Below are 19,726 nucleotides of genomic sequence, written 5' to 3' on the forward strand. Positions count from 1 at the left end.
TCATGTGATCAGTCAGATGTGTAGGAGGAGTCAGGAATCACATGACCAGCTCTCTATGGCTACAGGACTCTGCGGTGATGGATGAGCTGATGTCATGTGTCAGGATGAATGTAGCAGAGCTGTGTGTGTGTGTGCGAGCGAAATACCTGCAACAGAACGCTGTGTAGTGTGCAATCAGTTGTGCTGTTTGTGTACATAGCAGAGCTGTATATGTGCATACCTCTCAACTATTTGTACGGTGAAAGAGGGACACTTATGGATTATTGTGTGAAAGATCCACTTTTCCTACATATTTATATAATTCAATCATTGTTTTTTTTTTACACAGCAGCACAAAAATGAACTGAATATAAAAATATCTAAAATCCAAATTGCATCAAATAATGAAATAGTATGAAAGACGGGCTTTAATATATAGATAGGAACCCGGAAACACATCCTGGATCAATATTGTTATAATACTCATCTATACCTCAGATCAATAAGAGGGACTTGGGTCATAAAGAGAGACACCTGGGAGATCTGTATGTGTAATGTGTCTGTAGAGAGCTGTATGTGTTGGGAATAGGGTAACACCCGGTCAGGAGGCCGGTGCAGTAACATTAATAATTGCTGGTATCTTAGGCTACTTTCACACTTGCGTTTTGGGCGGATACGTCATGGATCTGCAAAAACGGATCCATTACAATAATACAACCGCATGTATCCGTCATGAACAGATCCATTTGTATTATCAGTAACATAGCCAGGACGGATCCGTCATGAACTCCATTGAAAGTCAATGGGGGACGGATCCGTTTTCTATTGTGTCAGATTGTGTCATAGAAAACGGATCCATCCTGGCACACAATGTAAGTCAATGGGGACGGATATGTGGCAAATATATATATGTTAAAAGTAAAAAAAAAATAAACATTGAAAACACAATAAAAAAAAAATACAAATAAAAGGGGGAAAAAAGTGCAACAAAAAAAAAAGGCCTCTTGGGGGACATACAGTGCTGCAAAAAATAAATAAATATATATATATATATATATATATATATAAAGAAAATTTTAGCAAAAAGATGTTAAATAAATAAATAAAATACAAGTAAAAGAAAACTAGAAAAAGTACAAAATAAAATTGTTCACTGTCATATTAAGTGGCAAAAATATATTTTAAAATAAATAATAAAGTGATGATAAAAAATAAAAAAAATACAAAATACAAATAAAAGGAAATAGTGCGATGAAAGTGCGATGTGACAATGCGGCCCCCAGACCAAAAAAGGTTGTGCACCCCTGCTTTAAAGGGTTGGCTGAGGACAGGAGTTCTGATGGACAAGTCTTATCTCAAGAAGTAGAAGCTTGTAAATTCCAAGAAGCTGAAATCATAATGGGTTACATAGCTTATGTCTCTCTAAGGGTACTTTCCCACTAGCGTTATTCTTTTCCGGTATTGAAATCCGGTAAAGGTTCTCAATACCGGAAAAAAACGGATCAGTTTTGTCCTAATGCATTCTGAATGGAAAACAATCCGTTCAGTACGCATCAGGATGTCTTCTGTTCCGTCCCTTGTACGGTATTTGACCGGACAAAATCCCGGAACAGTACCGCACTTGCCGGCATTAATTTCCATAGAGATGTATTAATGCCGGATACGGTACCAAGTGTTCCTGAAATTGCCACATCGCTGGATCCGGTTTTCCGATCTGCGCATGCGCAGTTCTTTCTAGCTTTGAGAAAATTAAATACCGGATCCGTTATTCCGGATGATACTGGAAAGACGGGTCCGGTATTTCAATGAATAAGTCTAATGGATCCCGAAAAAAAAAAAAAAAGATATCCGTTTGCATATGGATTTCCGTAAGCCCTTTTTGTAAGGCCTCTTTCACACGACCATACGGCTTTTTCAGTGTTTTGCGGTCCTTTTTTTCACAGATCCGTTTGATCTTCCTATATAACACCTTTTTTTGGTTCATATAATTTTGGGGGTTTTCCTAAATTTTAGTCTATAAATTTACGGTTGGTAATGTCCCTTCTATTTTAAAGATACTTTTTTTTCACGTTTATTAATTTTGTTCCCTTCACATTCTCTATATCTCGTCCGAACCCTTTGAACCTTGAGATCCCCCTACCATTCCTCCCTTTTTCTTGATTCTCCATTTGATTAGTGCTAGGAAATGAGTCTCTGGAGTAGGTGCCTTATTCTCTAGGCCTTTGCGGCCCATGGTAAAGTGTCATGCCTTCTTCTTGAATTAGCCAGCTAAGCGCATGGAGGCCCTAAGGGTAAGACTGCGTGTACATAGAGTATACATCATCATCACTAGTTCACAGCACTAGTTCCAGTTCACACAGGGAGAGCAGAGCAACGTCCGCGCCGGCTCGGGACAGCAAAACAGAGGCAGGCACGGCCTGCCAGCGGGACACAAGCTAATCATCAATCCCTTTGCTTCTACAGCATCGTAATCTGTAATCGCGCAGTTGTAGCTGCTGCTACAGATATGGTCTTGGATCACCCGCTTGTTCTTATGGTCCCACATTCAGGTAAGCAAATTCTTCTAAAGGTTCAAATTAAAGGGAACCTGTCACCTCCAAAAGTGAAATAAAACTGCCAGCATTTACCTTATAGCAGCCCCCAGTCTCCCGCAGGCAGCCCGGCATAATTGTTTCACTGCACGTGCGTACGCCGGCAAGAATCAGTGTGCGCACTCGCGAGGTATATTTACCGTGCAAGCGTGATCACTGGCTGCAGGAGAACTCAAGCCAGTGATCACGCTCTCGCTGTGAATATACTTCGCCGGCGCAAGCGTGCACACTGATTCTTGGCGGCGTGTGCACACGCAGTGAGAAAATGATGCCCAGCTGACTGCGGGAGCCCGAGACGGGATTGTGCAGTCACAAGAGGCGCACTGCGCAGGCGCCAGAGATTAAAAAAGCGTTTTCTGGCTCACACTCCGTGTGCTGTCCGCATCCGCTGCTCCGTTCCGTGGCCCCGCAAAAAAAAATAGAACATGTCCTATTCTTGTCCATTTTGCGGACAAGAATTGGCAGTTCTACAAAGGGCCGCCCGTTCCGTTCCGCAAATTGCGGAAGGCACACGGGCGGCTTCCGTTTTTTGCGGATCGCATGTGCATGTGCATGAGGCCTTATGAGGCCCAAAATTCTATAGGTTATAGTAGATCTCCTGCATATATACAGGGAGTGCAGAATTATTAGGCAAGTTGTATTTTTGAGGATTAATTTTATTATTGAACAACAACCATGTTCTCAATGAACCCAAAAAGCTGAATATTTTTGGAAGTAGTTTTTAGTTTGTTTTTAGTTTTAGCTATTTTAGGGGGATATCTGTGTGTGCAGGTGACTATTACTGTGCATAATTATTAGGCAACTTAACAAAAAACAAATATATACCCATTTTAATTATTTATTTTTACCAGTGAAACCAATATAACATCTCAACATTCACAAATATACATTTCTGACATTCAAAAACAAAACAAAAACAAATCAGTGACCAATATAGCCACCTTTCTTTGCAAGGACACTCAAAAGCCTGCCATCCATGGATTCTGTCAGTGTTTTGATCTGTTCACCATCAACATTGCGTGCAGCAGCAACCACAGCCTCCCAGACACTGTTCAGAGAGGTGTACTGTTTTCCCTCCTTGTAAATCTCACATTTGATGATGGACCACAGGTTCTCAATGGGGTTCAGATCAGGGGAACAAGGAGGCCATGTCATTAGATTTTCTTCTTTTATACCCTTTCTTGCCAGCCACGCTGTGGAGTACTTGGACGCGTGTGATGGAGCATTGTCCTGCATGAAAATCATTTTTTCTTGAAGGATGCAGACTTCTTCCTGTACCACTGCTTGAAGAAGGTGTCTTCCAGAAACTGGCAGTAGGACTTGGAGTTGAGCTTGACTCCATCCTCAACCCGAAAAGGCCCCACAAGCTCATCTTTGATGATACCAGCCCAAACCAGTACTCCACCTCCACCTTGCTGACGTCTGAGTCGGACTGGAGCTCTCTGCCCTTTACCAATCCAGCCACGGGCCCATCCATCTGGCCCATCAAGACTCACTCTCATTTCATCAGTCCATAAAACCTTCGAAAAATCAGTCTTGAGATATTTCTTGGCCCAGTCTTGACGTTTCAGCTTGTGTGTCTTGTTCAGTGGTGGTCGTCTTTCAGCCTTTCTTACCTTTGCCATGTCTCTGAGTATTGCACACCTTGTGCTTTTGGGCACTCCAGTGATGTTGCAGCTCTGAAATATGGCCAAACTGGTGGCAAGTGGCATCTTGGCAGCTGCACGCTTGACTTTTCTCAGTTCATGGGCAGTTATTTTGCGCCTTGGTTTTTCCACACGCTTCTTGTGACCCTGTTGACTATTTTGAATGAAACGCTTGATTGTTCGATGATCACGCTTCAGAAGCTTTGCAATTTTAAGAGTGCTGCATCCCTCTGCAAGATATCTCACTATTTTTGACTTTTCTGAGCCTGTCAAGTCCTTCTTTTGACCCATTTTGCCAAAGGAAAGGAAGTTGCCTAATAATTATGCACACCTGATATAGGGTGTTGATGTCATTAGACCACACCCCTTCTCATTACAGAGATGCACATCACCTAATATGCTTAATTGGTAGTAGGCTTTCGAGCCTATACAGCTTGGAGTAAGACAACATGCATAAAGAGGATGATGTGGTCAAAATACTCATTTGCCTAATAATTCTGCACTCCCTGTAGTAATATATTATATACTACTATATACGCACTATATGCAGGATATCTACTATATATACTGTGTATATAGTAGATATCCTTCATATAGTGCATATGTGGTAGTATATGTGCAGGATATTTACTATATATCCTTCATATAGTACATATATAGTACAGTATATATCCTGCATATAGTGGTTATATGCAGGAGATCTACTATATAGAGGGCACCAACATATCTTGGTCGTCCTCGACTACGTCACACGGTACCCGGAGGCGGTTCCACTGCGACATACATCAGCCAAACTCATAGCTAAGGAGTTAATGGAAATGTTTTCCCGAGTGGGACTACCTAAAAAGGTTCTGACCGACCAAGCGACCCCTTTTATGTCCAAGGTCATGAGGGAACTCTGTAAGTTCCCTCATGACCTTGGACATTATGGATGTCTGTGTATCATCCGCAAACGGATGGCCTGGTAGAAATATTTAATCAAACATTAAAAAACATGTTCAAAAGAGTGGTGTCTAAGGATGGGAAGGACTGGGACCTTCTTCTGGCCTGTCTCATATTTGCAGTGCGACAGGTGCCCCGGGCCTCTACTGGAATCTCGCCCTTCGAACTGCTATATGGCAGACACCCTTGCAGTGTGCTGGACAAAGCCAAAGAAGCATGGGAACAACAACCCACACCACACAAAAGTGTTATTGAGTACATCACCCAGATGCAAGGATGGCTGGAGACAGTGTTGCCTCTGGTCAGGTAGCATCAGGCTCGGGTCCACAACTTTAAGCCGGGTGATCGGGTAAGTTCCTAGCTAGTTGGCAGGGGCCCTACGAGGCACTCGAGAAAGTGGGAGAGGTAAATTACAAGGTACACCAGCCGGGGTGGCGAAAGCCAAAGCAGGTGTACCATGTGAATTTACTAAAACCATGCAAAAATAGGGAGTCCTCTACTGAAGACAGCCTGCGGCCAGGTTTTCTAGGAGAAGAGGTTCAGGCCCCTCGATCTGATGCAAGAGAAGCAGTTGCCACAGTAAAAATTGCTGACAGCCTCTCCTCTAAACAGGCTCAGGAAGCAAGCGAGTTCATTAGTCGGAACATGGCTGTGTTCTCGGACCTCCCTGGACGCACTTCCATAATCCAGCATGACATTGTCACTGAGCCTCAGGCAAAAGTCTGGTTAAAACCATACCGGGTACATGAGGCTCGGCGACAAGCCATCACGGAGAAAGTGCAGGTAATGCTACAACTAGACGTCATTGAGGAGTCCAAAAGTGAATGGGCCAGTCCGATAGTCTTAATACCCAAGCGGGACGTTACGGTTCTGTAATGATTTTTGCAAACTAAACAAAATCTCCAAGTTCGATGCGTATCCCATGCCCCTGGTAGATGAGCTTATCGAGCGGTTAGGACAAGCCCGATATTTTTCCATTTTGGACCTCATGAAGGGCTACTGGCAGGTGCCCTTAACGGAGGCTGCCAAAAAGAAAACTGCCTTTGTCACCCCGGAGGGGCTGTATCAGTATAAAGTTTTACCCTTTAGTCTGCATGGTGCCCCTGCCACGTTCCAATGACTCATGGACATTGTACTTCGTCAACATCGTCGGTACGCGTCGGCTTACCTGGACGATATCGTCATCCACAGTACCGACTGGGAAAGTCATCTATCCAAAGTGCAGGCTGTAGTGGACTCCCTTAGGAAGGCTGGATGACTGCTATCCCAAAGAAATGCATGATAGAGTTAGAGGAGACTAAATACATGGGGTATGTCATTGGGCGCAGAGTCATCAAACCCCAAGTGAATAAAATATAGGCGATACGGAATTGGCCCCAACCTGTCACCACTAGGCAAGTAAAGTCGTTCCTGGGAATGGTGGGCTTTTACATGAGGTTTGTTCCCCATTTTGCCACTTTAGTGGCTCTGTTGACAGGGCCCTTGAAGGAACGGAAGTCTGTGATGGTCCTCTGGAATGACCAGGCGGAAGAGACTTTTTCTGGCCCTGTGCGGGTCACCGGTTTTGGTGACACCCAACTTACAAGAGGGAGCTTGTGGTACAGACCGATGCCTCTGAAGTAGGCCTTGGAGCTGTACTCTCTCAGGAAATCAATGGGGAGTAACATCCCGTTGTTTTCCTGAGCCACAAACTCACCCCAGCCGAGACTAGGTACAGTATAGTGGAGAGAGAGTGCCTGGCCCTCAAATGGGCACTCGATTCTCTCCGCTATTATCTGTTGGGGATAAAGTTCCGTCTGGTGACCGACCACTCCCCTCTCAAGTGGATGAGCCAGGCCAAAGAGAGGAATGCTCGGGTCACCAGATAGTTCTTGTCATTACAGAACTTCAAGTTCTCAGTGGAACACAGGGCAGGCGGCTTACAGGGAAACGCGGATGCCCTGTCCTGGGTACACTGTCTGGCAAGGGTTCACCCCCTCAGGGTTGAACAAAGGGGAGAGGTATGTAGGAAGGTTGTTGACAGAAGGTATGTGTCACCGAGGTTTCTGGCCTCGGTGGAGTAAGAGCCAGTTTTCATGTGTCAGCAGCAGTTGCTGTTTGACACCTAGCTATTTAGTATAGCGGTATAGCTGATCCGGGATGGCCCTTACTGGGAGTAGTCAAAGTGCTGGGTGGGTGACTACTCCCCACGTTCCATGCCGGGTCTAAACTGGCCTATAAAAAACCCAGCTGGCAGTGTCAGCTGGGTGTGATTACCTCTCTCTCTCTGACAGAGGAGCTCTGGCAATCGCTGGATTGGGATCTGAGCCGTGTGCTTGGCTGGAGGCCTGAGTTTGGGAGGTCTGCTGTGTCCTGAGCAATGCCGATTGGGTGTGAACTAACACCTAGGATAACAGGTGACTGTGTTGCTGTATGAACTGTCTAGGTGTGAACGAACACCAAAACTGCAAATGGACTGCCGTATTCTTTTGTTGCCATAAGTGTGAATAAAACACTGAAGTTTTTTTGAGTTACAAACTGGTCTTTGCCTCTATATTGCGTCCGCTTGTCCTTTCTACCAGAGAGAACCCCCACAATATATATATATATAAAATATCTCCTGCAGTTTAACGAATCGGTCAGGGACGAACAACAAAAGCCATTCTTGTTGAGGGTAGTCGAGCATCACAGAAAAGTCATCACCAAGCTAACAAAAGGGATTGCATCATTCAAAGTTGATTAATATAACACACGTTTTGCCTATCATACGACCTATTAATCTTAGTGTCTAGTTTTAATATTATTTTAAGTTTTGTGATTTCAAGTTTTCCCAACGAAAATAATTAACATTGAAAAATGTTTTGCCTACTTTTTAGAAAACTGATCAAAGTGTGCAACCTCTAAATATTATCCAATCTTCTTGAAATTTAGCATATATATATATATCTTTTAAATCACTGAGACTCGGGGCGTGATGTACAGTAGATCTCTTGCACATATACTACTTTATATGAACAATATGCAGGATCTATATTATATATACTGTATATATCCTTCATATAGTGCATATATAGTAGTATATGTGCAGGAAATCTACGATATACAGTCAGGTCCATAAATATTGGGACATCGACACAATTATACAATTTTTGGCTCTATACACCACCACAATAGATTTAAAATGAAACAAACAAGATGTGCTTTAACCACTTCAGCCCCGCTAGCTGAAACCCCCTTCATGACCAGAGCACTTTTTACACTTCGGCACTACACTACTTTCACCGTTTATCGCTCGGTCATGCAACTTACCACCCAAATGAATTTTACCTCCTTTTCTTCTCACTAATAGAGCTTTCATTTGGTGGTATTTTATTGCTGCTGACATTTTTACTTTTTTTGTTATTAATCGAAATGTAACGATTTTTTTGCAAAAAAATGACATTTTTCACTTTCAGCTGTAAAATTTTGCAAAAAAAACGACATCCATATATAAATTTTTCGCTAAATTTATAGTTCTACATGTCTTTGATAAAAAAAAAATGTTTGGGCAAAAAAAAAATGGTTTGGGTAAAAGTTATAGCGTTTACAAACTATGGTACAAAAATGTGAATTTCTGCTTTTTGAAGCAGCTCTGACTTTCTGAGCACCTGTCATGTTTCCTGAGGTTCTACAATGCCCAGACAGTAGAAAAACCCCACAAATGACCCCATTTTGGAAAGTAGACCCCCTAAGGTATTCGCTGATGGGCATAGTGAGTTCATAGAACTTTTTATTTTTTGTCACAAGTTAGCGGAAAATGATGATGATTTTTATTTTTATTTTTTTCTTACAAAGTCTCATATTCCACTAAGGCTACTTTCACACTAGCGTTCGGGCGGATCCGTTCTGAACGGATCCGCTCATAATAATGCAGACGGAGGCTCCGTTCAGAACGGATCCGTCTGCATTATATTAGCAAAAAAAAGCTAAGTGTGAAAATAGCCTGGGACGGATCCGTCCAGACTTTCAATGTAAAGTCAATGGGGGACGGATCCGCTTGAAGATTGAGCCACATTGTGTCATCTTCAAACGGATCCGTCCCCATTGACTTACATTGAAAGTCTGGACGGATCCGCACGGATCCGCACGCCTCCGAACGGCCAGGCGGACACCCGAACGCTGCAAGCAGCGTTCAGCTGTCCGCCTGTCCGTGCGGAGGCGAGCGGAGCGGAGGCTGAACGCCGCCAGACTGATGCAGTCTGAGCGGATCCGCCTCCATTCAGACTGCATCAGGGCTGGACGGCTGCGTTCGGGTCCGCTCGTGAGCTCCTTCAAACGGAGCTCACGAACGGAAACCCGAACGCTAGTGTGAAAGTAGCCTAACTTGCGACAAAAATAAAAAATTCTAGGAACTCGCCATGCCCCTCACGGAATACCTTGGGGTGTCTTCTTTCCAAAATGGGGTCACTTGTGGGGTAGTTATACTGCCCTGGCAATTTAGGGGCCCAAATGTGTGAGAAGAACTTTGCAATCAAAATGTGTAAAAAATGACCGGTGAAATCCGAAAGGCGCACTTTGGAATATGTGCCCCTTTGCCCACCTTGGCTGCAAAAAAGTGTCACACATCTGGTATCGCCGTACTCAGGAGAAGTTGGGCAATGTGTTTTGTGGTGTCATTTTACATATAACCATGCTGGGTGAGAGAAATATCTTGGCAAAAGATAACTTTTCCCATTTTTTTATACAAAGTTGGTATTTGACCAAGATATTTTTCTCACCCAGCATGGGTATATGTAAAATGACACCCCAAAACACATTGCCCAACTTCTCCTGAGTACGGCGATACCAGATGTGTGACACTTTTTTGCAGCCTAGATGCGCAAAGGTGCCCAAATTCCTTTTAGGAGGGCATTTTTAGACATTTGGATCCCAGACTTCTTCTCACACTTTCGGGCCCCTAAAAAGCCAGGGCAGTATAAATACCCCACATGTGACCCCACTTTGGAAAGAAGACACCCCGAGGTATTCAATGAGGGGCCTGGCGAGTTCATAGAAATATTTTTTTTTTTGCATAAGTTAGCGGATATTGATTTTTTTTTGTTTTTTTCTCACAAAGTCTCACTTTCCGCTAACTTAGGACAAAAATTTCAATCTTTCATGGACTCAATATGCCCCTCACGGAATACCTTGGGGTGTCTTCTTTCCGAAATGGGGTCACATGTGGGGTATTTATACTGCCCTGGCTTTTTAGGGGCCCTAAAGCGTGAGAAGAAGTCTGGAATATAAATGTCTAAAAATGTTTACGCATTTGGATTCCGTGAGGGGTATGGCGAGTTCATGTGAGATTTTATTTTTTGACACAAGTTAGTGGAATATGATACTTTGTAAGAAAAAACAAAAACAAACAAAAAATTTCCGCTAACTTGGGCCAAAAAAATTTCTGAATGGAGCCTTACAGGGGGGGTGATCAATGACAGGGGGGTGATCACCCATATAGACTCCCGGATCACCCCCCTGTCCTTGATCACCCCCCTGGTAAGGCTCCATTCAGACGTCCGTATGATTTTTACGGATCCATAAAACACATGCGGACGTCTGAATGGAGCCTTACAGGGGGGTGATCAATGACAGGGGGGTGATCAATGACAGGGGGGTGATCACCCATATAGACTCCCTGATCACCCCCCTGTCATTGATCACCCCCCTGTAAGGCTCCATTCAGACGTCCGTATGATTTTTACGGATCCATGGATTGGATCCGCAAAACACATGCGGACGTCTGAATGGAGCCTTACAGGGGGGTTATCAATGACAGGGGGTGATCAGGGTGATCACCCCCCTGTCACTGATCACCCCCCCTGTAAGGCTCCATTCAGACGTCCGTATGATTTTTACGGATCCATGGATACATGGATCGGATCCGCAAAACACATGCGGACGTCTGAATGGAGCCTTACAGGGGAGTTATCAATGACAGGGGGTGATCAGGGTGATCACCCCCCTGTCACTGATCACCCCCCCTGTAAGGCTCCATTCAGACGTCCGTATGATTTTTACGGATCCATGGATACATGGATCGGATCCGCAAAACACATGCGGACGTCTGAATGGAGCCTTACAGGGGGGTTATCAATGACAGGCGGGTGATCACCCATATAGACTCCCTGATCACCCCCCTGTCACTGATCACCCCCCTGTAAGGCTCCATTCAGACGTCCGTATGATTTTTACGGATCCATGGATACATGGATCGGATCCGCAAAACACATGCGGACGTCTGAATGGAGCCTCACAGGGGGGTTATCAATGACAGGGGGTGATCAGGGTGATCACCCCCTGTCACTGATCACCCCCCCTGTAAGGCTCCATTCAGACGTCCGTATGATTTTTACGGATCCATGGATCGGATCCGCAAAACACATGCGGACGTCTGAATGGAGCCTTACAGGGGGGTTATCAATGACAGGGGGGTGATCAATGACAGGGGGTGATCAGGGAGTGTATATGGGTGATCACCCGCCTGTCATTGATCACCCCCCCTGTAAGGCTCCATTCAGACGTCCGCATGTGTTTTGCGGATCCGATCCATGTATCCATGGATCCGTAAAAATCATGCGGACGTCTGAATGGAGCCTTACAGGGGGGTGATCAATGACAGCGGGTGATCAGGGAGTGTATATGGGTGATCACCCGCCTGTCATTGATCACCCCCCTGTAAGGCTCCATTCAGACGTCCGCATGTGTTTTGCGGATCCGATCCATGTATCCATGGATCCGTAAAAATCATACGGACGTCTGAATGGAGCCTTACAGGGGGGTGATCAATGACAGGGGGGTGATCAATGACAGGGGGTGATCAGGGAGTGTATATGGGTGATCACCCGCCTGTCATTGATCACCCCCCCTGTAAGGCTCCATTCAGACGTCCGCATGTGTTTTGCGGATCCGATCCATGTATCCGTGGATCCGTAAAAATCATACGGACGTCTGAATGGAGCCTGACAGGGGGGTGATCAATGACAGGGGGGTGATCAGGGAGTTTATATGGGGTGATCATGGGTGATCAGGGGTTTATAAGGGGTTAATAAGTGACGGGGGGGGGGGTGTAGTGTAGTGTGGTGTTGGGTGCGACTTTACTGACCTACCTGTGTCCTCTGGTGGTCGATCCTAACAAAAGGGACCACCAGAGGACCAGGTAGCAGGTATATTAGACGCTGTTATCAAAACAGCGTCTAATATACCTGTTAGGGGTTAAAAAATTCGGATCTCCAGCCTGCCAGCGAGCGATCGCCGCTGGCAGGCTGGAGATCCACTCGCTTACCTTCCGTTCCTGTGAGCGCGCGCGCCTGTGTGCGCGCGTTCACAGGAAATCCCGGCCCTCGCGAGATGACGCGTATATGCGTCGTTGAGCGCAGGGCTGCCGCCTCCGGACCGCACATCTGCGTTAGGCGGTCCGGAGGCGGTTAAAGGGCTTCTGTCACCCCCCAAAACTCATTTTTCATTTTTGGGCACATTAAAATCCTTATTGGATTACCCTATTCCCTATATAGGGCTCTTACCTTGTTCTGTGGCCTGGTTTCACAAAAAATCGAGCTTTTAAAATATGCAAATGACTTCACTACCAGCAAGTAGGGTGTCTACTTGCTGGTAGCCACCGCATCCTCCTTTCAAAAAAACGCCCCCTCCTCCTGTTGATTGACAGGGCCAGCGAGCGCTCTCCTCCTCCAGCTGGCCCTGTCTGCAATTCAAATCCCGCGCCTGCACCTTACATGTCTTCATTTGGCGCAGGTGCTCTGAGAGAAGGACGCTCGCTTCCTCAGTGCGCCTGCACCGATGACATCTTCTCTTTCGGGTTTAGAGGTGACGTCATTGGCGCAGGCGCACTGAGGGAGTGCTCAGGAAGCAAGCGTCCTTCTCTCAGAGCGCCTGCGCCGAATGAAGACACGTAAGGTGCAGGCGTGGGATTTGAATTGCAGACAGGGCCAGCTACCAGCAAGTAGACGCCCTACTTGCTGGTAGTGAAGTCATTTGCATATTTTAAAAGCTTGATTTTTTGTGAAACCAAGCCACAGAACAAGGTAAGAGCCCTATATAGGGAATAGTCGTCCAATAAGGATTTTAATGTGCCCAAAAATGAAAAATGGTGAACGGTGTAGGAATTACAACAGTTTGCATATGTGCCTCCCACTTGTTAAGGGACCAAAAGTAATGGGACAATTGGCTTCTCAGCTGTTCCATGGCCAGGTGTGTGTTATTCCCTCATTATCCCAATTACAATGAGCACATAAAAGGTCCAGAGTTCATTTCCAGTCTGCAATTTGAATCTGGAATCTGTTGCTGTCAACTCTCAAGATGAGATCCAAAGAGCTGTCACCATCAGTGAAGCCATCATCAGGCTGAAAAAACACAACAAACCCATCAGAGAGATAGCAAAAACATTAGGCCTGGCCAAAACAACTGTTTGGAACATTCTTAAAAAGAAGAAATGGACCGGTGAGCTCAGCAACACCAAAAGACCCGGAAGACCACGGAAATCAATTTTGGTGGATGACCGAAGAATTCTTTCCCTGGTGAAGAAAACACCCTTCACAACAGTTGGCCAGATCAAGAACACTCTCCAGGAGGTAGGTGTATGTGTGTCAAAGTCAACAATCAAGAGAAGACTTCACCAGAGTGAATACAGAGGGTTCACCACAAGATGTAAACCACTGGTGAGCCTCAAAAACAGGAAGACCAGATTAGAGTTTGCCAAACGACATCTAAAAAAAACTGTGACGTCACCGCAAGCAGTCTCCCGGGTAACAGACCAAGCTCCCTCGCGCCGCGCGTGCTTCCGGCCGGGGCCGTGCTGCTGCTGGCAGGTGAGCAGAAGGACGCCGCGATCTGAAAGGATAACAGCATCTCTATAGGAACAACAAGAGAAATTCAGAATACGGCAAAATGGAACACTAACCTAGAGAACATTTTGGAGGAAAGGATAAGGTACCAACGACATTAGGAATATCAGTATTAACCCTTCACTTACCGTTCTACTTTCAGTACCAATATTTATATATTCTAACCCATCTGCCTCTTGTTACCCTCACCTATTGACCATATGTTTTAATCCTCATAACCAATTCATATTGGTATAATTTATTTCTGCAGCTAATTACACACTTATTTAGGCTGGCATTTAACCATAGCACTCACCTAAAGGACTAGCTGTTTCTGACTGTGTACCCCAGCGCTTATGTCCCATATCTCCCACGGGTGATATATCCACTTGGTATACACTTACCTAAGGAGAACAATAGCTCCTCATTAGACATTAAGCAGCAGGATCTCCCCATACAGGTAGATTTACACAGATCTATACAATAGGAGCGCAGGGGGGGTCTCTTTTTTATTAATTCAACATCTAAAAAAAGCCTTCACAGTTCTGGAACAACATCCTATGGACAGATTAGACCAAGATCAACTTGTACCAGGGTGATGGGAAGAGAAGTATGGAGAAGAAAAGGAACTGCTCATGATCCTAAGCATATCACCTCATCAGTGAAGCATGGTGGTGGTAGTGTCATGGCGTGGGCATGTATGGCTGCCAATGGAACTGGTTCTCTTGTATTTCTTGATGATGTGACTGCTGACAAAAGCAGCAGGATGAATTCTGAAGTGTTTCGGGCAATATTATCTGCTCATATTCAGCCAAATGCTTCAGAACTCATTGGACGGCGCTTCACAGTGCAGATGGACAATGACCCAAAGCATACTGCAAAAGCAACCAAAGAGATTTTTTAAGGGGAAGAAGTGGAATGTTCTGCAATGGCCAAGTCAATCACCTGACCTGAATCCGATTGAGCTGCATTTCACTTGCTGAAGACAAAACTGAAGGGAAAATGCCCCAAGAACAAGCAGGAACTGAAGACAGTTGCAGTAGAGGCCTGGCAGAGCATCACCAGGGATGAGACCCAGCGTCTGGTGATGTCTATGCGTTCCAGACTTCAGGCTGTAATTGACTGCAAAGGATTTGCAAAAAAGAATTAAAAAGTGAAAGTTTGATTTATGATTATTATTCTGTCCCATTACTTTTGGTCCCTTAACAAGTGGGAGGCACAGATGCAAACTGCTGTAATTCCTGCACCGTTCACCTGATTTGGATGTGAATACCCTCAAATTAAAGCTGACAGTCTGCAGGTAAAGCGCATCTTGTCTGTTTTATTTCAAATCCATTGTGGTGGTGTATAGAGCCAAAAATGTTAGAATTGTGTCGATGTCCCAATATTTATGGACCTGACTGTATATCAGTAGTAGATCTCCTGCATAATTGACAGCATGCAGAGCCTTATCTCGGGCTGCGATGCTCACAGGGGTGTAGACATCAGGCAGGCAGGTGGACGGGAGGATGGATGGGCACACCAGAAAGACGGGCAGGCATGCAGGTGGGAGGACTGGTGGGCAGTCTCACAGGCCTGCTCAGCTGCTTCCACTGTAGTGCGGGCGCAGTAGTATCTTCCTGTCTGTAATCTGATTTAGTATCGTGAAGAGGAGAGGGAACAGAATGGCTCCTCTCTCTCCTAGTCTTCTGCCACAGAGGTGCCGCCGACAGCTTCACCACAGGCAGGAAAGTCATGCCATATTAGTAGTCCTGTCGACAGGACTGTTTTTTCCGTCACGCCTAACGGAACTAAACTGAACCGCTCTTTGTGCCCACAGAAATGCATTAGGATGGAGCAAAATGAAATGCCTCTTAAAGGCTTCCATTTTGCATGCTGTTATAACGGAACACTATGACAGAATGCTGATGCGACTCCGCCGTAAGAGATAAGTAAAATATGCATTATGTAGTGCCTTTCTAGCTCCTAACATTGCGCAGAAGCAGCAGACATATTTGGTTATAGTCTAGGTCAGTGATGGCGAATAGTCTATGGTGTGGTGTACCAATATGCCTTTTCCTGCCATTCATCAGCACTATGAACAGCGCAGGCAGCGCACTGAATGTAGGCAGGATATTATAGCTAAATGATAAAGTACATGGAAGATATACTACACTGGACTGTAGGATTCAGGTTAAATCGCCGTGTTGGCACTTCACGATAACTAAGTGGGTTTTGGGTTACAGTTTGGGCACTCGGTCTCTAAAAGGTTCGCCATCACTGGTCTAGGTGATTTCGCTAGCATATACTATTGCTCATGTGTGTTGATAATAATGTGGGCTTCAAGCCATTTTTCTCTGAATAAGACACATTGACAAGTGCGGCTAGTTTTACAATTATTTTTCTTTAAACTAGTTTACTGAGGAAAAAGAATAAGCACACATGCAAACCAGTACAACAAGGAAAATATCGTATACACATGTAGACGATGCAACAATAATGGGCAAAAAGTACAAAAAGGCAGCGTTGCACACAATACAAAAAGAAGAATAGTGCAGACTACAACTGTCATGCACCGTACCCAAAAATGCCCCGATTGTCACCTAGTTCAGATTATGAGCTAAGTGCTGCTATGAAGAAAAGTATGTAACAGGGAGTGCCTATGTTTGATTATAACTGCTTGAGTTGGGATAACTTGGTTGACTTGAGATTTCCACATGACTAACGTGTGGGTAATCAGAATATACCCTCAAAGTGATATGCACCTCCACGCTAGGACTAAAGTTTATCTGTACTTTCACGCTTGCACTAAAGCAGCCTTTCACCACCGAAGCCCACTGACTATAAGGCATAAATGCCGGGATATGGCCAGACAAAAACTGTTTTGGCGGGTCGAATCTGGCATTTATACCAGGGGGCATCTGGATTCCTGCTGGTTCCCATTATAGTCTATGGGGTCTGGCGGACATGTAGCACTATCTGGTTATGCTGGATCCAGAGATCTCTGGCAAGCTGTTCCTCTGCTGGAAGTGTAGTTACTCTTAAAATGTTTTACAATTATTTTTATGATTATAAGCTGTATTTGAGCCACTAAGTTTGTACTTAAAAACAGCATTTCTCAAAGGCTCTAAGTCCTGATCATCTGGTGAAGACAATTTTGTTCTCTCCTTACCTAAACTTCTAGTCATGGGTGAACCAGCCTAAGATTCACAGATAACCTGTGTGAAGGGTATGGTCAGATCTCTAACGCCATGGGAAGAAACTAGCTGGCTGCAGGTCTATCTCTGTTGCTTTGAATCCTCAGCATGCAGCTGCCATGCATTTCAGGAGTGTCAGGTATGGTTAGGCTGGTAGAGGAAGAGCTGTTGTAGACAGCCCTGGTACTACACAATGTCATTTTCTTCACATTAATGGGCAAGGAGAAAATAGTCAGGCACTTTGGGATCTCTGTAACTCCCTCTTTGGCTGGGCCAGAAGGTGGTTAAAGGGAACCTGTCATCAACTCCATACTAACAGCAGCATAACGTAGAGACAGGTGACTCCACTAACTTACGATCTTCTTGGACATAATCTGAGGTTGCTGTCTTGTGTGAATTTTTTCATGTTCAATGAGACATGCTTTTCTTAAGAAACATTTCTCACATTCTGAACATGAAAATGGCTTCTCTTCTGTGTGAATTCTCTGATGTCTAGCAAGACCTGATTTCTTTATAAAACATTTACCACATTCTGAACATAAAAATGGCTTCTCCCCTGTGTGTGTTCTTTGATGTCTAAGAAAATCTGATTCCTTCAAAAAACATTTGTCACATTCTGAACATGAAAATGGATTCTCCTCTGTGTGACTTTTTTGATGTCTAACAAAATCTGATTTCTTGGAAAAACATCTTTCACATTCTGAACATGAAAATGGCTTCTCCCCAGTGTGAGTTCTTTGATGTGCGACGAGATTGGCTTTATGAGTAAAACATTTGCCACAATTTAAACAAGAAAATGGTTTTTCCCCTGTGTGAATTATCTGATGTCTAATAAGATCAGATTTCCTGATGAAACATTTGCCACATTCTGGACATGAATATGGCTTCTCTCCTGAGTGAATTCTATGATGTACAACACAATCTGATTTCTTGGTAAAACATCTCCCACATACTGAACATGAAAATGGCTTCTCCCCGGTGTGACGTCTCTCATGTGTGACGAGATTTGATTTTGAAGCAAAACACTTCCCACATTCTGAACATAAATGGGGCTTCTCCCCTGTGTGTATATTTTGATGGTCAGTAAGTTTTGATTTCTTAGTAAAATATTTCCCACAATCTGAACATGAATAGGACTTCTTCTTTGCTTGTGTTACTACTTCTTTTTGGCTTGCTTGTGTTTTTTGATGTTTAAAAAGATCAGATGACAGATCTTTGCTAAGAAGGACTGAGGGTACATCTAGGATAATGACATGCTGTTCGTATATGTCTTGTCTGACCAAACAATTATCCGCATTAAAATGTGAATATATCAGATGTCCCTCCGAGCTCCTGGTACACTCATCTGCCAAGAATAAAACAGAACTTATTATTTTTTTTATGCTATAAACATAAAATGACAACATTTCTGTATAAAATTCCATACAAATAGCATAACAATTTAATTAACTGAAATAGTGGTGGCAAGCACCAGTAGATTATGATGTTAGACCACTAGACTGTTCTCTTGCAGTTTACCGCTTCTGTGTTGAAGCCAGTCTTCATAGGGTCAAGGTGCGCTGTGCCTGTCACTAGACATTTCTATTTTAGTAAATTTATAATTTTGAATAAAGAGAATACAACACTGAAGGCAATAGTGTCATCAGTGGACATAACATTCTCATTACAAAATGTATTAGGAGACGGAAAAAAAGAGGAGGCGGGCGGAGTTGTCCTGGGCAGGCTATCAAAACTGACGGGAAGCATACGGTTTATTATTCCATACTTCAAACGTTTCAACTGTTTAAATAGACATCAAGCTGAGAGACGTGGAAGACCCAGTTTGCACTTTCCCTTCTCTTTCCTATATAAATTCTATTGAGGAACACTGCTGGACCACCTTTTACTGGCCTTGCTTACTATCTTCCAAATTCTAGAAAAAAATGCAAATTATCTATTGGAATATTAAAGGGTTAGATCTTGAGACACCTTTAAGGGGCTGTCCGGCCATATATATTGACGACCTATCGTCAGGATAGGTCATTAATATCTGATCAGCTGTTTGAAGAGGAGGCGGCGGTCCATGCGAGCGCCGCTTCCTCGTTATTACACTACGTGTTACTTCGTCTGTAGCGGCAGCGTAGTGTATTACAAGTACTCGCTCCATTCACGTATTCGGATTACACTGCCCTTCCGAGACAATGTGCAATGTAATGAACAGGGAACTGTACTTGCATGGAGCGTCGCAGCTGGTCAATTGAGGTGTCGGGTGGTGGACCCCTGCCGATCAGATAATGATGACCTATCCTAATGATAGGTCATCAATATATATGGTTGGACAACCTCTTTAAACTACTTTGCGCTAATGTTCCTGAAGGAAACCCACTTATCCAGTGAAGAATTTATCTCTGCCTACAAGAATTCTGACGGAGCCAGGTCTATTGGGCATCAGCAGTGGGAAATGAAGCATGTGTGATTATACTAGTCCTTAAAACATCATTCATGACTAGGAGGGAGATAGATAGGTGCACATTTGCTTTGAACACTGGGGAAGCAGTGGACTGTGTACAAAATGCACT

The 19,726-nt window shown here is 44.3% G+C and overlaps 2 protein-coding genes across 4 annotated transcripts in view; one reads left to right on the top strand and one right to left on the bottom strand.

Annotated features, from left to right (window-relative positions):
- Positions 1-19,726, top strand: part of LOC122925110 (gastrula zinc finger protein XlCGF26.1-like) — a 213,175-nt gene that overhangs the window by 88,471 nt on the left and 104,978 nt on the right. The window lies entirely within an intron of this gene.
- Positions 16,383-19,726, bottom strand: part of LOC122925099 (zinc finger protein 551-like) — a 69,056-nt gene continuing 65,712 nt past the window's right edge. For all 3 annotated transcript variants that reach the window (XM_044276613.1, XM_044276612.1, XM_044276610.1), the window contains exon 5: positions 16,383-18,513. In XM_044276613.1, the coding sequence (XP_044132548.1) occupies positions 17,516-18,513 (998 nt within the window). In that variant the 3' untranslated portion in view covers positions 16,383-17,515. The remainder of the gene's footprint in view (positions 18,514-19,726) is intronic.

Source organism: Bufo gargarizans, chromosome 1 (assembly GCF_014858855.1).
Source record: "Bufo gargarizans isolate SCDJY-AF-19 chromosome 1, ASM1485885v1, whole genome shotgun sequence".
Classification (NCBI taxonomy): Eukaryota; Metazoa; Chordata; class Amphibia; order Anura; family Bufonidae; genus Bufo; species Bufo gargarizans.